The sequence below is a fragment of the Manacus candei genome, unplaced genomic scaffold, assembly GCF_025592945.1.
Source record: "Manacus candei isolate 608988 ecotype Guabito, Panama unplaced genomic scaffold, ASM2559294v1 h1tg000034l, whole genome shotgun sequence".
NCBI classification, from domain to species: domain Eukaryota; kingdom Metazoa; phylum Chordata; class Aves; order Passeriformes; family Pipridae; genus Manacus; species Manacus candei.
This window is the reverse complement of record NW_026138082.1, coordinates 15,364,124-15,380,386: the sequence shown is the minus strand read 5'-3', so window position 1 is coordinate 15,380,386 and position 16,263 is coordinate 15,364,124. Positions and strand designations below refer to the sequence as shown.

General features: G+C 40.7%; 1 protein-coding gene across 3 annotated transcripts in view; it reads left to right on the top strand.

The window, feature by feature from the left end:
• Positions 1-16,263, top strand: part of CRYBG1 (crystallin beta-gamma domain containing 1) — a 95,160-nt gene that overhangs the window by 36,120 nt on the left and 42,777 nt on the right. Inside the window, exon 1 of one of the 3 annotated variants that reach the window (XM_051792343.1) lies at positions 9,530-9,579. The exons of 1 other annotated variant lie outside the window; for it this stretch is intronic. In XM_051792343.1, the coding sequence (XP_051648303.1) occupies positions 9,577-9,579 (3 nt within the window). In that variant the 5' untranslated portion in view covers positions 9,530-9,576. Of the gene's footprint in view, positions 1-9,529; positions 9,580-14,921; positions 15,017-16,263 lie in introns of those variants that run through there. One more of the 3 variants, XM_051792344.1, reaches the window with a different exon arrangement.

Here is a 16,263-nt window from a genome sequence, read left to right as displayed (position 1 = left end):
TGGTTTTTTTCCTTCTATCCTTTCTGTACAATTTGTTCCTATTGTTGGGCTGCAACCATGACGTGATTTGAGCAAGAAGGTGATGTTAATAGGAGAAGAACATTGAAGTGTTTCCTTCAAAATTCATGGAGGGGAAGTAATCAAATTTTCAAACCAAACCAGTTGAGTAGGGTGGAGAAATGTGGGAAGGGAAAAAGAATACTTCATTTTGCCCTGGCCATGCCAGCATTTCTTATGGGCTTGACAAAGGATTTATAAAATTAGCAAATATTTAATTTGTTCTGTTCTTTAAACTTTTAGAGTTTTTAAAGATGTTTAGCTCTGAGTCTCGCTGTGTTTTGCAATAATTTGAGATGATTAATACAGAAGTATTTTTTCAGAATCATTTAGTTGATAAATATGCAGTTCATAATTAAAAACATGACAACACCACAACCATTAAGAAACAAACAGAATCTAAATAGTACTAAATAGTAATCAGTGTGGAAGCCATAAAATACAGAACTGGGACAGAATTTAAATGCTGACGATTTAACTCACAGTAATGTCTCCCACAAGCACTTGTGTTCCAAGAAGCCCCTGTATCTTAAATTACTTGTCCACAGTATTTGGTAAGTAGTGTCATAAACCAGTAAACTGAAATGACATGGTAACTATTCAACATCACAAAGTACAGGGGGAATAATATGAAGATAGCTTCTATCAAAGCATTTTCCATTGAGAGAATATTTAAGAGCATGATCTAGAGACATAAGGACAGTGTTAGCTACCATAAGTAACATTTACCATTTCACAGAAAAAGGTGCTCAGAATCATGGAAACAAAGCAAAATTGACCCCAGATGGTCTTTGTGTAATACCACCTGCTAGCAAGATCCCACATGTAGGTGAGCTCTTCTTAAAGAACAGTGCTAAATAAGAGTGGAAGACTGAACTATGTTTTTGTTAATTCTTTCAGTTTTAATAACATACGGTACTGTCTTTTAACATAAATATTTCTCAACATTAACACTAAAAACTATAGAAGTACAGAGCCCTCATACAAGCAATTTACTTTTAATAGTGCATGGGTACTGTTGTACCTGTAGGAATGCTGAATCAGGACACTTGGACAGCTAGCTGTAGTTGTAAGTCACCATTAGGGAACCTTCTTGGGCTAATACATATCATGTCTGCTTTAAAGAAAAAAGGAAAGATAAATGTAAAATGAATTTGTGTTCATCAAGCCCATTTGCTTTTGGGCTGCAATAATTGTACGTCCATTGCTTTATCCATGTCTGTTTTTTGTTATGGCCTCAATAGGAGAAGGAGAGGGGACAAGAGGGATACCAGAGAGGAGAGACCAAAAAGATTGCACCAGAGCAAGGCAAAACCCCAAAGCAAGAACAATTAATTATTTATAGATTAAATTCACAGCAGACAGGAAAAGAAAGCTAACCCAAATATGTAATTAGAAGTGTTTAGAAGACTGAATAAGCAGTTTCTGTAATTTACAGTTACATGATAAAATGTTTGTTCTTTTCTAGGATTCTGCTGTAAGTCAGGTTTATGTCTTTCAAAGAACTACAATTCTGCTAATCACATCCCCAGAAGAGTAAGCGATTCATAGTAGAATTGTCTTTCTGACATGATTGATCTGTCTGAGACACATGACAGAATTAAGAATTCCTTAGTTAAGTGTATCCATAATGATATAAACCTTTGGTTAAGTGTCATTCTTCCCAGGTTTCCCAGGACATAGCAAGCATTTATGAGACTGCAGCAGTTGGTCTATATGCAAAACCATGATTCTTTAATAGAAGAAAATGACAGGTGCCCTCAATTCAGCCATATTTGCTAATATTGAAGACAGAAGAACCAAGCAACTAGTTATACATGCAGTGTTGTACTTACTGTGTAGGCAGAGACCAAAATTCTGAGAAATCCCAATGTCAAAAAACTCAGGCATCAGGTCCACTATAAAACTATCTGATTATTATGATTTGGCTTTGTAACACAGCTCACCAAAGACCTGCTTGTCCTTTTGTCTTCCAAAAAGTCTGGAAATTTATGGCTAATTACAGCACAAGAGACATTCTCAGCTATCCGTGACAAACCTCTCTGAGTATTGCTCAACAAAATTACTCCTCTGCTTAATAAAATACCTGGCTGCTGACTAGACCGATGGCATCATGGCAGTTCCCTTGTCGGTCCACTTTTTTTCCATATTCCCAGCTCATTATTCCTCTTATCCCCATTTGAACCACAAATTCATTTCAGTATTAACTTATAAAGGTTTTCATTTTGCTGTTTCCAGTATGGCTTAGGACACCAACTCTCTTATTTCCTAAAAATAGTATCTACTTTATGTCCAATTCATTTGGCTGATTCTGAGAGACCTTGAAAACATCCTTTCCTCTTGTATTTCTGCTGCTTTTCAGTGAGTTCAATAGAAGAGCATTTATGCTGTGGTTGATTGTAGGTGTACAGGACCACAGCTGACAATGAACATGGGCCTTAGAGAAGCGCAAAAGACAGGAGGGATGATGGCATGGAGTTACTTGTCATAGAAGAAGCATAGGTCCTGGAATATTGGTGCAAGAGGAATCTGTCTTGTAGTCTAACACTTTGGCACTCAAGATGGCAGTGGATGTACTGAGTTTAGAAGGTTCCCTTCACCTGTTTAGAACATATTTGAAGGCAGAATAGGAATACCAGTAAATTCTTACTCTGATAGACATCTTTCAAGTACTCACAAAGTTTATTGAGGAGATTGTTGGGGTTTTATATATACAGTTAAAAAAAAACCCTAAACAAAAAAACTGTAACTTGTATCAGATAGCCTATGTGTATTTACTGTTGGCTGGTAACCTTAAGACAGTTGTCACTTGGACAAGTCTCCTTCTAAGCAGTTCAGTACATTTGCCTTGATGCAAGTGAAGTATAAAAAGGTTATGTTCAACTTTACATTGGACTTGAATCCTGAATAGTCTTCATGTTGAGCTATGTCTGGAATCAAATTTCATCTTAATTATTGCATGCTCCATATAATGCTCTGAACAAATTTAGTGGAAGCAATGGATGAAAATTTGTTTCTGTTTGAGAGGGTTAGGCTTTAAGTCATGTGAGCAGTGTTCCTGGACTGTGATAGTGCTGAGGTCTTCAGGACTGGATTGCTGAATAAACTACAGTCTCCCAAGCAGTGCCAAAATAAAAGGTCTATCAAACTGGCACACTACTGCACTTTGCATGGGTGAGATAATGTGGATAGCCACATACTCAGTGTGGTATTGCCCAGGGAAGGCAATGAACCATTCACGTATTGCAAATTATTAAGGAGATCTGTCATCAGTGATCAAGCGTGGACAGTACCTAATGGCTCTGGTAATGATGACATGGGAGTGTGCACCAGGCAGTTTAATAGTATCAGTGACCATCCTTTATCTGCCCCACCTTTATGTATCATCATGCCAAACACCGAGCTACATAGCATTTCAACATTTCACAGGTGTTGCTTACGCTAGTATGTAACTCTTCTGTAGGATGACACCAGGCGCTTCACTGCCTTCTTCCCAAAGGGCATAATCCTCCCTTCTCTTTTCCTTGGTGGATATAGTCCTGTGAAATTGCTCTTTGAATCACCAGGGGTTGTGTTTCTGTCCTCCACACTGGGCTAGCGTGGAGTGATCTTTGTGGAGAGCTGACACTGTTTTGCATCATGCTTTTCTTGTACCACTTCCACACTTGTGCAATGCGTTGGAATGGTTTTCAGGACCTTGGCAGCTAGCTCTGCTCTCTCCTTGGGTGTGACCCTATTACCATTTTGCCATGCTACGTGACCAGGTGGCTCAGCATATGCACAGTACATCTGAGCACCCTCAGATCTGAGAAGGTTGCAACACAAAGCTTTTACTAATAGTTCATTCCTCCTGACCAGATTTTTGCCACTCTATAAGCTATATAATGCATATGAAAATTAGGAATGTGTATATGTATACGTATATGTGTAATTTATTGCTCTGTAGTTCCAGTTGCATATAATAATGGGTTTGCAAAAGGGTACTCAGGAAAAACTTCACCTTTCTGGTTTTATTGTCTCAAGAACTGAATTACAGTGAATCAGCTGGAATGCTCCTTCACTTATCCGCTTAAAACAAGCACTCAATCAGCCATGGCTCGAGATCTGCAAAAGCAAAGCATGATCCACTTAAAAAAAATTGCCCAAACTACTGTTTGAGTAAGATTTAGAGATTGTAAAAGAAATCTACCATTCCTACAAACTAGCATTGTTCATATAATTTTCAAAATCACAGTGGGTAATTTTTCACCAGGTAAGTTTTGAGTTTATTTTGGTGCAAGCAATATCTAAAGATTTAAATGGAATGCAATGTTTTGCACTACAAACATTGCTTTTTTTATAATGGAACTCTGACATCATAATTTCCTTTGAATCATACATTATGACATGCAAATAAAAATATATCCTGTTTTCCTCTCCTATCTTTACAATTCCCCTCCCTTTTTTTTTTTAATTGTCTAGGAGGAAAATAGGGATTTAAAAGTGTAGCTTTTAAAAAGTCTGAAAAATCCAACAAACTACACCATAAATGTTTAGCAACCAGAATTTAAATAAAAAGAACATCAAGATCTGTTTAGTTTTTTTGTATTTCATCTGGGGAAACTTGTGATTTTAAAAGGCTTATCAGTAGTAATTCTGGATATTCCCCTTCCCTCTTCTTCAGGGGAGTTTTGATTGTTTTGCTTCTGGAAACACTGAGGGTATGTTTTTTGTTTGGCCTGTAAGACTTAGTTTTAATCAGATAAATTTCTGACTCTTGGACCTGAAAAAGAAACTCACTTTTTAAACATGAAAATGGATAGACGGTTTGTAAGGGTTTTTTCCCAAATGGGTGCCCGGCAAAACAGAAGCTCACCCTGCTTGTTGGAGGCTGCTCTCCAGAGTCCTGTGCACAGCTGGGAAACTGAAGAGACTTGTCAGGTTCATCATATGGCCGGCTGGGAAAGCCTGAGTTGCAGAAGAGACAAAAAGATGGAGTCATTTGCAGACAAAAAGGGTAGGTAGCTAAAACAAAATCATACAGAGTAGGAGAGATTTGTCTTCCCACCCTTTCCCACCAGGTGCCAAGAAGGCATGGGAGGAACGTGGTAGGTTAGGAACAAAAGAGAGAAGGTTCATGCCTACTTTCTACTTACAGAAAACACTTGTTGTCTACCAGGTTTTCATGGCTGATGACCAGCTACCTCCTACATGCCAAAGCACCAACAAATAATGGAGTAAGTTTATGCAAAGGGGAGCCCAAAAGTTTCTAATGGTGTGTTTTTACCATAATTTATTTAGAAAGTATCTAAAATAGGTTGAGCCCAACACTAGAACTGTTGTAGCTAAAACTGTGTTTGGTTAATCATGATGTTTTTAAGGGTTAGCTTTAGACGTACCTTTGTCATGATTTTTTTTCTAAGCCACAGACGTCAAAGCCAATCATAAAGCATGTTGGATTGGCCTTTGCCCAAACTAATATCTTCAGAAATTCAAGTGCAGAATCAATAATTCTGTGTATTTCTTGGCATTTCCTGGAAATCTGATATTTCCGAACTGTACAATTTCATCCAGTTTGATCCAATTCCCTCTTGCATTATTGCTAATCAATGAAATATATTTTTAGAGGTAAGACCTGAAGACTTAGAACTTAGGAATTAGAATTTTGATCCAATTATCCACAAATAATAGTAGTGAGATTTAAATACTGTTGTAGTTATATCTCTTTAGCAGCTAACATTTAGTAGTTTGAGTGCTCAGTGGTGTAATGTGATGTGTCTGTAATAACAGATATGTAATAGCAGAAAAATATATATCTTTTTCTTCAGAACAATAATGTATCTGGGTTTTGGACAAACGTATTAATTATTTTAATGTTTTATATAATTATTAGTTTTGTTTGGAGCCTAAAATAAACACACCTGAGAATGTAAATGCATTTCATTAAAACATTTCCTCTTAGAAGTTTCTCTTGGTTAATGGAGAATATTGCGATATGGATGTAATTGTGGGATTATTAGTAAAGAGTTTGAGGGACTATGCCACTTGATTTAGGTTTTGCCTGCAGCACTGCAGGGAACCAGTGGGTCTGGAGTCATTCTCACCTTCTTTATCCTGGTTTTATAAACTTTATTCTAACCAATATTAAGGCAACTCTCTGTAATAATTGTTATAAGAAATAATTTTAGCGAATTCTGGAAGCCTTAGGTGAACACTGTTATTTAGAATAAAGGCTAAATTATGGCATTAATTCAAATGTAAAATGAGGTGTCCAGCCAATTTTTATGAGGTCAGGATAAGGTATTTTAATAATCATAGTTCCTTGTACTTTAAACTCTTCATCTGTACATGATGAAAAATCCGTATATCAAAGAAGTTATCAAGGAGTGTAAACACTTCATACATTTCATAAAAGGGCTCTTTGAAGCACATAGACTATCAAACCAAAATTTTCCAAAGCAGCTGCTATGTTGGGTACCTTCATATTGGGGGGTTGACTTGAGACGTATTTAAGTTGAAGGGTTCAGTGTATTTAAAGGTACAAAATGGTACCCTGGCATAATCTCTAATAGGAGTTACATTGCATGATTTTTATCTATTTAATGAGAACTTCTATGGAGAAGAGATTCTATTAATTTCATTTTAAAATACACTTTGACTAAATATTGTCATTTTTCATAAGCATAAGGTAATTTTTTTTCTGTCACAAGACTATCACATCAGCTTTTCAAAGCAAGCATGTCAAATATGCAGTTCACTGCAATTGTTTATGAAATTTTGCTTTGGTCAGACTAGTAGTCCAATTTGCAGTTTGTTTACTGTTTTTATGCTTTTATACCTTTACCTCCTCACCTTAGTAACACAGTGCTGAGAATGGTGGCTTTCTGCCTCTTGCCCTGTATGCCTGTGACAGCCTGTATTCTACTGCACCTGACGTGGGGAAAGTCCTTGAGTTGCTAGCAAAAGGCTTTTAGTTTTCCATTTATAGCTGCATACTATCTGCTTTACTCAATGAAAAGATCTCAAGTTTTGTAAATTTCAAATTACATAACATGTTACATATATGGAGCTAGAGCTGCTGAAGGACACTTTGGTGTTTTAGTCACTTAAACTAATTCAGACACATATGTTCCCTAGACTGAATTAAAACTGCAGATAAGACCTAGGTTTCCTACCTAGTGCAAGCAAACAGTGAGGTAGTCAACATCCTTCATCTGCTGAGCACTTAGAGCTAGCTGACCAGAAACACTGGGCATGGGAGCATATTAGAAATCCCACCTTGCTCTTAAGCTACATAGAATCATAGAATATCATGAGTTGGAAGGGACACACATGGATCATGGAAGTCCATCTTCTGGCCCTGCAGAGGACAGTCCCAAGAATCACATCATGTGCCTGTGACAGCATCGTACAAACACTTCTTGAACAGTGGCAGGCTTGGTGCTGTGACCACATCCCTGGGGAGCCTGTTCCAGTGCCCAACCACCCTGTAAGTGAAGAACCTTTTCCTAACCTAACCTAAACCTCCCCTGGCACAGCTTCATGCTGTTCTCTCAGGTCCTGTCACTGGTCACCAGAGAGAAGAAATCAGTGCCTGCCCCTCTGCTTCCCCTCATAAGGAAGTTGTAGAATGTGATGAGGTCTCTCCTCAGTCTCCTCTTCTTCAGGCTGAACAAGTCAAGTGACCTCAGCTGCTCCTTATAAGTCTTCCCTTCTGGTCCCTTCATTATCTTTGTAGCCCTCCTTTAGATGGTTTCTAATGGCTTTATATCCTTCTTATATTGTGGCACCCAAAACTGCACACAGGACTTGAGGTGAGGCCACGTGCAGCATCATGTAGAGATGCCCAGGAAAAGCCAGCTCAGATAGCCAGCACAGAGTAGCCATATCAGTGCTGTGTTTGGCGAAGACTGAAAATATCTGTGTCTCCTTAGGATTATTTCCTCTTTGTCTCATATTCATTTATTGTAATGCTGCAAGACTTTTTCAAATGTCATATACTTTGAAGACTGTGGAGCTCCTATTGACAGCAATTTTGTGTGAAAGCATTGGAAAGAGATCAAGATTGATTATGCTTAGGAAAGAGCTGATTTCCAGTGATTGACAGCTTAGGCTCTCATACATACACTCTCAGATGTGCAGGAAAAAAAAAATCCTATTTCCTATCTCTGATAATTATACGTAAATACTTAATCTAGAAGGAATTGGGAAGTGTTACAGTAAATTTTAGATCTAAATTAGGCAATTTATGTTAAATCTATACTTACCAGTCTATGCCATTTAGAGTTAGTGACAGGACACTGTACACTTTCACAAAACAGAAGAGAGACCTACAAATGAAGAAGGAAGCAATCTTGTGAATCAAAACCACTTATGGAACAGATTCTTTATCATTCTGAATTGCATTTAGAATTAAAAAAAGGGAAGGAGTTACATTTATTAGTTGCGGCTTATGGTTTGAGGAGACCTAAAATACTTCCAATCCCCTCTCTTCCCCTCCAGAATGCTTTTGCCATTTATCCTTTATTGCTCAACAGAAAGAGTACTTTTAAGATCCTCTCTCTCTTAGAACAAAACACATATAGTATGTGTTTATTTTCACTGTTTACTTTGAACGAGGTGGTCTTGCTGAATCTTTACACTGAGATTATCTAATGATACAGCTCTGACCCAGCAGCAAGACTCAAAATCCTGAAAGTGAAGATGTGAGGCTAACTCATATCAAACTTCCTCGCTTTCACTTATATTGAAACACAAAGAGTTACAAGGGCAATAATTTATGTTAATGCTATTTTTTTACATATAATTATATTTCTGGGAGTTTTCCAAGTTCAGGAGAGTTTAAATATTCTCTCTGTTCTTCACTGTTGAATAATCCCCACTCCTACTTTTGGTGCTAGTTCTTTTCTGCTTTTTCAAGTTCCTTTTTAGGACCATTTTACCATAGGTAGCTAGAAAAATACTGGCTTAATATACCAACCCAGGACAGTGAAGAACCAAGGATACCTATATAAATCAGTCTTTTTCTAAATAACAGCACAAGTGATTTCTTTTTTCCTTTGGCTGTCTTAAATGTGGATCAGAAAACAGTAACCAGGTCTGTGAGAACCAACGTGTGTGGTATATTTTTTCCTACTGTTGCATATCTGTGCTCTAGTATTGCATGTTAATTAATGCACGTAAGGCGTTTGCCCAACACTAACTTCATAGTTCTTTGCCACAGGTTCTCTGCTTCTGTAGAGGTGCTTGCTGAACGACTTGCTGCCAGCCTTCTGCAGTTCTTTCTCCTATCCTCTAATTGAGCCCCTTTCTTAGTTATAATTTGTCTGCCAAATGACTTATCAGTTGGAAAGGCTCAAGTCAGATACTGCTTCCTTTTTTTGCTTGTTTTTACCTGAGTGCTGCCAGAAGAGAGAAGGGGTTAAAGCGTGGGAGGATAGCTAAGAAAAAGGGTTTGGTTAGTGACACACAGGGCTGCATCTCACACACCATAGTTTGTTTATTCTTCTGTAAACGGCAGAAAGAATTATCATCATCATCATGGTAAGGCAAACAACACTCTTTTTTTCCCGTTTTTAAACACCAGAAATCTTTAGGTTAATACACAATTACTTTTTTTAAGTCATAAAATTAACTGATCTCCATTAGCTTTGTAGAGCGTCTCTTTAACTGACAGATGCTCCTGTTGACAGAAGGGGGGGGGGGCAACATTTTAGTATATGGAAATAACTAGCTCTGGGGAAGAGCAGATGGGAGCAGGCATGCCTTTTCTGACATGCCTGTTCTTTATTATCTCACTCATTTCCTAAATACTCATGTAAGGATCTGTTCGATTTTTATGCTTCTTTGTCTTTCCTGAGCTTTTTTGAAAGATTTCCATTCATTTGATTCTGCATTATTTGTTTCTTTCAATTTTGCTGTTCTTTTTTAATACATACAATATCTAAATGTCTGTGTTTGTCACCTAAGAAATAATACGGGAATTATACTTACTTATTTTTACTTACTTATATTTATCTGTGCTTTTTCAGTTAATTATTTCCTTTTAAAAAATTCGTTGAAAATGCAGACTCAGTATTATCGTTAATCTATATGCTGTTGCAAAAATGGTCAATTTTCAGTGTACACTTGAACTAAAAATTTTGTTTTATGGTTAAAAAAATAAATTCAAAGCAGACAGGTCCTGTTTTCTTGAAGACATGAACTGCTTTGCTAAAATGTTGTGACTTAATAGAAAATATATTTTGTGGAAAAATATGACTATTAACAGTCTCACTTTTACAGCCCCTTGGTTATTCAGGTAAATTCCTCAATCTGTATAAATGTATTCCCTTCATAGAGAGTTTAGGTAAAGCTGAAATTTTTTAGAACCCAGGTATTGCTGTTTATATCCTCTATATGCATAGCAGGCAAAGAGCTAGGAGAGGCAGGGAGAGAATTCCATGCTAGAGTGGACTTGTTAAATTTAAAGTATGTTTCTTTTTCTCACTCTGAAGAGGACACAGTCAACCTGGAATATAATATATTTAAAAGAAATGCTAAAAAAAAAGTTTAAAGAGTATATGCCAAACTCCTGGTGTTCGAAGAAGGCAGTGTGGGAGTTAAAATAACGTAAGTCGTACTTTCTTAATAGTAACCCCTGCTTTTGTGGCTTTGTGAAGGGTCACCATAAACAAGGAAGAAGTATTATAGTGAATTGAAGTAATTCAAGTCTGTTTGACTGTCAGCAAGATAAGTGGTAAATTCAGAAATTGTTTAGGTTAAAATATAACTGGTTTTTTCCCCTCAGTGAATCACCAAAAAAAATTAGGGTCAAATTTTTTAAAGTATATTTTTTCCCATGCTTTTAAAAGATGAACACAAGCAAAAGCAGCAAGCCTGTATTTCCATCTGCAACTCCCTCCCTTCCCGTCCTTCTCCTTGTCCTTGTCCTTCTTCTCTTTGTCTTTCTCTCCGTCAGTAGCTATGGCACTCACCTGTAGGAAAGTGGTATGAAATCCCTCTGTAGGACTTGAAACAGAGACCTGAGTGGGTCCTGTACTTCTCAGACTTTTCTCTCTCTTGCTTTGATTTGTACATTGTTCCTTCCAGTTTTTCTACTAATATTTTTACAGTACATTGTGCCAGCAATAGTCCAGCAATATAAATTTTCCACCTAAGAAAGTCTGGCACTGCTAGTGTTAGATATTTGAGCCTCAGTCTGCAGAATGCTAAAGCCTGAAGAGTAATAGGTAATTTATTTAAATGTTTTTGGCTAATGCACTTTTTGGGATGGCATGTGACTGCTAGAACTCCGAGGCTTTCTGTTTCTCATGATTGGGTGAATTATGATACTGTGATTTAAAGATACTCAAAGTTACTGGCATTCCAGCATGATCTTTTAGGGATCCTACTTTATTAGAATTGTTGAAGATAGGACAGTCTCAGAGGTCTTCATATTACTTGAAATCCAGTTATTTATGACCTTCTAGTGAAGCTCCAACTTACTCTTCACTAACTGGTTTGTTGCTTTTTTCCCCCCTCTGAAGGTGAACATGTGCTAAAAATAAATGTTTAAATTAAAGAACTGTCTACACCAGATATTACCACCTATTAGTTACCACAAAGTTGCTAATGACTAGTAAAAATACTACTTTTTTCTGTAATGTGTGCTCTAAGAAGTGTTTTCATTTGTATTCAGCTGACTCAGATGAACTCATCTAAGAAAATAACATCCAATTGATCCCTCAAGACACAGCCCGAAGTTCTGATTCAACAAATCACAGTAGCTCTCTCTCCACTGGAGATCAGCAAAGCACATGTTTAATTACATTGTTAAATTAGGGGTTTGGCTGTGGCAACTTACAATAGCTAATGAGAAAAAACCCCAGCCAAAAACAGAGGAAATATTTTAATGCTAACATAAACAGATATGAATATAAATACAAACAAGATTTACATTTCTTGGTTAAGAGGGTGGCATTTTGCTTTCAGATTAGACCACGGCTTTAAGGATTCATGCAGTGTGGTTGAAACAAGGTTCCTCCACGCTGTCCAAGTAATGGATAGGCAAGTCCTCTATTTTTTTCAGTAGCCAATGCCTTTGATCAGGGATTTCTCTCAGCAGTAAGAATGCTCAGGCTGAGAACACTTGAAGAAGCCTGATCTGCAGAGCAAGGATACAGAATTCTTGCCTTCTGAAATCAAACATTTCTGTGCAGTGCTCTGGAAGTCAAGCATTCTTGTGCTGTGCTCTGTCAGGCTGGGCCCCACTTTGCAGTCTCTTGAGAAGCTCGGTCTCTGTGCCCTCTTGCACTGGCAATACTGGCTCACCTGCATTTATCTGAGTTAAAATACAAGCTCTTCAGGGCAAGTACCCAGCCTTTCATGTGTTTGGAAAGAGCTGTATATAATTAAGGTACTTTGTATGAAGAAATTACTTCAAAACAGTTTACATAGGGCAGCTATTTCATGATCAAGAAAAAATCTTTAGCCTTGTTCCCTGAGGAAACAAGGCTTATGTGACTGGACTGGCTGGCTGTCCCTCCTCACTTCCAACACCTTTTGAACTTGTTGGACAGTTTAAACTATATTTGAAAGGGGTAGACGTCTCGAAGATAATTAAGTTCCCATGGACTTTATGAAAATCAGGGGCTGGGAATAGAGAAAGTCAGATCCATAGTTCAAATAACTAATTTTTCCAAGTGTAATCTTGCAAACCCAAAAACTTGACTTCAAGTGTAATAATGGCTGTCAGGCTGATAATGTAATCCCAACTACTTTAGAAGGCTGACAGCTATTTCAGACTCAACTATTAATAGGGTTAGATGTAAATATATATAAATAGATTGACACCATAATGAAGTTAAATTTCCCCTGTTTTGGTGTTTCATGAGTTTTTAACATGAACAATATAGACAACATCCTCACACTTGTAGTTACTTTAATTTTTCAGACAAATTAGCATCGCTCATTCCTTATTGGCTTATATTAAGTGTAAAAATTTAATATTTTTGCCTTTTTTTAACTAGCAGTGTTCATTATTGTGTTATCCTTTCCCTATAATGAGTTACGACTGGCAATAGATACATAGAATAAGAAATTAGATAGTAATTGGACTGGATTACTCATGATTGTTGCATCTGATGGAGAAATTTATAGTTGGTTTTGTTATCACTAAAGCACTTTACCTGTCTGAGCTGTATGAACTTAATGCAGCCCTCAATGTTGCTCTTTACTTGTTTTGGTTCTACTGGTTGAAAGAAGTTATCAAAGGGATGGAAAAAACAGACATCAAGCTTTCTCATTTACAGATTATTTCACTATCTCAAAAAAAAAAAAATCCCCAACAGCCCAAAAACTTAATCTCAAGGTCATGATCATAGACTTGCCTATTTGAAGGTTGCTGATGGAAGAGTGCTATGTGTGAGGACACAGCACTTGGTAGTATATTTGCATATCAGTTGAATGAGTAACACTGTTTAAGAAACGTAGACAAAGACAAGGGTTCCCATGGATTTCTGTTTGGTTGCAGTATGATAAGCCAGCTCTACTTATTCCCCAATTCAGGTTTTTCTATGTTTTTCACGTTTTTTAGTATTTATTGTGCGCTTAGGCAAGCCTCGCTGGCATTAAGTAGGCTCTGTAGGGGTCTCCTAAGCCAAGACCTTATTTCACAACTCACGTTTGGGGGAGTTTTAGAACAGGGGTCAAACGTTAGTCTATTGATGAAGCAAAAAGAACTAACTTAGCGCTTTTTCATCCAGAGGAGGAAGTGACTGTGTAAAAAAAGGTTCTTATTTTCTTCAGTAGCCGGAGGGCCAGACACACCACAAGCCGGGCTGCCCGGCCAGCTGCAGGCGGCTTGACCCGATGTCTCCCCCGCCTCCGCACTGGGCCCTTTAGAAGCACCGAAGTGAGACTTGCATGGTCCTTCCTGTTGAAGCTGTTCCACTTCATATAAGTAATTAAGCGTTAATTAGAAGAGGACTAGTTGAGCATTCATTAAACATTAAATACTAATTGAGCGCCTGGGGAGAGCGCCGGCACCATTTGGCCGCGGAGTCATTCTCACGCCGCCCCAGCCGGGGACGGGGACAGCCACCGCGGCCCCCTCCAGTCGTTTCCCCGGCCCGCGGGCGGTGTGCCCGAGGCAGGCGGCGGGGACAGGCAGGAACAGACGGCAGGCAGCCGCGCCCGCCGCGGCGAGGTGGAAAATAGGGGTTCATGCTGGGCTTTGAACCCAGATCTCTCACGAGGGCCCCGGCGGCCGGGCGGTGCCGGCCTCAGAACTACCTGGGGCTGGAGGGAGCCACGCCAGCTCCCGGAGCTCGGCACCTTCGAGAGTCTGGGTCGGGGGGCGGCCAGATCGCCGCCACCCCAGACGCCCCCCCTGCTCCGCATCCGTCGCAGGAGGCGGCGGCGACACCGCGCCCGCAGCCACCGTGCCGGGAGGGGGTAAACCGGTGCTCTTGGGCCGCGCTGTCCCTTCCCCAAGCACTGTCCGTGTCCCGGCCCAGGCGCTGGCTCACGCCGGGCAGCCCGCACTGCAGCCCGCCGGGGCGGCGGCAGCGCGAACCGCCCGCCTCCGCCCCTCGGTGCTTTTCCTTCAACATCAAAGGGCGTCGGTTTTGCCCGGGGCGGCGTTTTGCCCTCAATAACAAGGCGGCAGCCGCAGCGCGGGCTGCTGGGGCACGTACGGGGCGCGGCGCCCACTCGCGCCCCGCCGCCCCCTCGACGGCCTCGCCCGTGGCCGAGGGCGCCCGCGTTTCCCGCTGCTCCGCAGCCCTCGCTGGGGGCCGGTCCAGCGCCACCACCCCTCCCTCCGCGGCCGGGGGAGGTGGCCAGGCCAGGTAGAGCCGCTGCCGGCGGCCGGGGCGGTGGCGAGGGCGGGCCGGGCCGGGCCGGGCCGGGGCGGGGCGGAACGGAGCGCACAGACGGCCGGCGCCGGGGCAGCCGCGCGGGTAGCGGCGGGGGTCGTCGAACCGAGCCGGGCTGGGCGGTGAGTGTCAGGCCGTCGGTGGGATTCCTCGCTCGGTGGGGAGGGGAGGTGAGGTGAGGCAAGGCGCCCGCACCTGCGGAGCCGGGCGAGGATGCGGCGCGGCCAGGGCCGAGTAAAGTCCTCCGTGGTTCCTGCCTCCCGCTTGTCCCGTCGTGGGACGGGGAAGGGCGGCGGCGTCCTCGGGAGGCTTCGCCCTCCCGGTAACGCGCGGGCCAGGCGTCGTGACTCCGGCGGCTGGGTGATGCCAGGCTAGTTCTCCGCAGCCGCACTTGCGGGCAAGAAAACTGGGGCTGCGCGGAGGGCACGGGGACTTCAGCGCCGGCCGGCCTTCGCTCGGCCCCGGGGGCACGCCGGGCAGTGCCGGGCGGTCTCGGCGTCTGCGGCAAGAAACAAGTGTGAAACGCGCCGAAGCAGCCTCGGTGCTGTCGAGGGGACCCGCTCTCCTCGGCAGATCTGGTCCACCAGCGTAGAAAATACTCGCGGTGTTTTGAAACAGACGTCTCAAAACAAGTATTCATCGTACCGGCATGTAAAAAGGGCTAGTATATTAAAATATAAATATGCATGTGTACTCGGCGATGCTGTTGCGTGTTTCCTGTTTACCATGTTAATTAGAAGTTGTAAGGCAAAACTTCACCACGAGTAATCCAGGGCAGTATTTGACCCAGTAATGCTCGTTGGATGATGCAGTGGCTTTTATAGTTCTGGGTTTTCTAGCCCAAAACACAACCAAGTATTTATTGAACTTCATTAATGAGAAATATATGAATTGTAATACAGTTTATGCCTTTGAAACTATTCTTTGCTAGCACAAATATCAAAACTGACTCAGCCGGTATGGAGAGGAAAGTTAAACTTCCCGCTCTTGTTTTTTTAAGGAAAATTTTGACCAAGCGGAATTGACCAAAAAGATACTGGTCTTGCAGACACCAGGATACTTTTCTGTATTATTTTGGGTGACTTTAAGTAATTGTGAAAAAGTTTGAGATTCGAGGCATATTAGTGCTGCTGTCATAAGGCAAGATGAGTTTATTTGTAAACAAACCCAGGCAAAAAGATGCAGAAAGATCTTGAAATTTTAATTGTTTTTCAAGCATTTTGTTTTTCTTGTTCTTTTTTTGAGAGCTGGTATTGTTCAGCAAGCTGTTTTGTTTCCACTACTGTGTCCTTTTAATTTATAGGTGGTGCTAATACAAACAAATATATTATAGAAACAGTTTTGACATTAACCAAATGTTTGTTTGTTT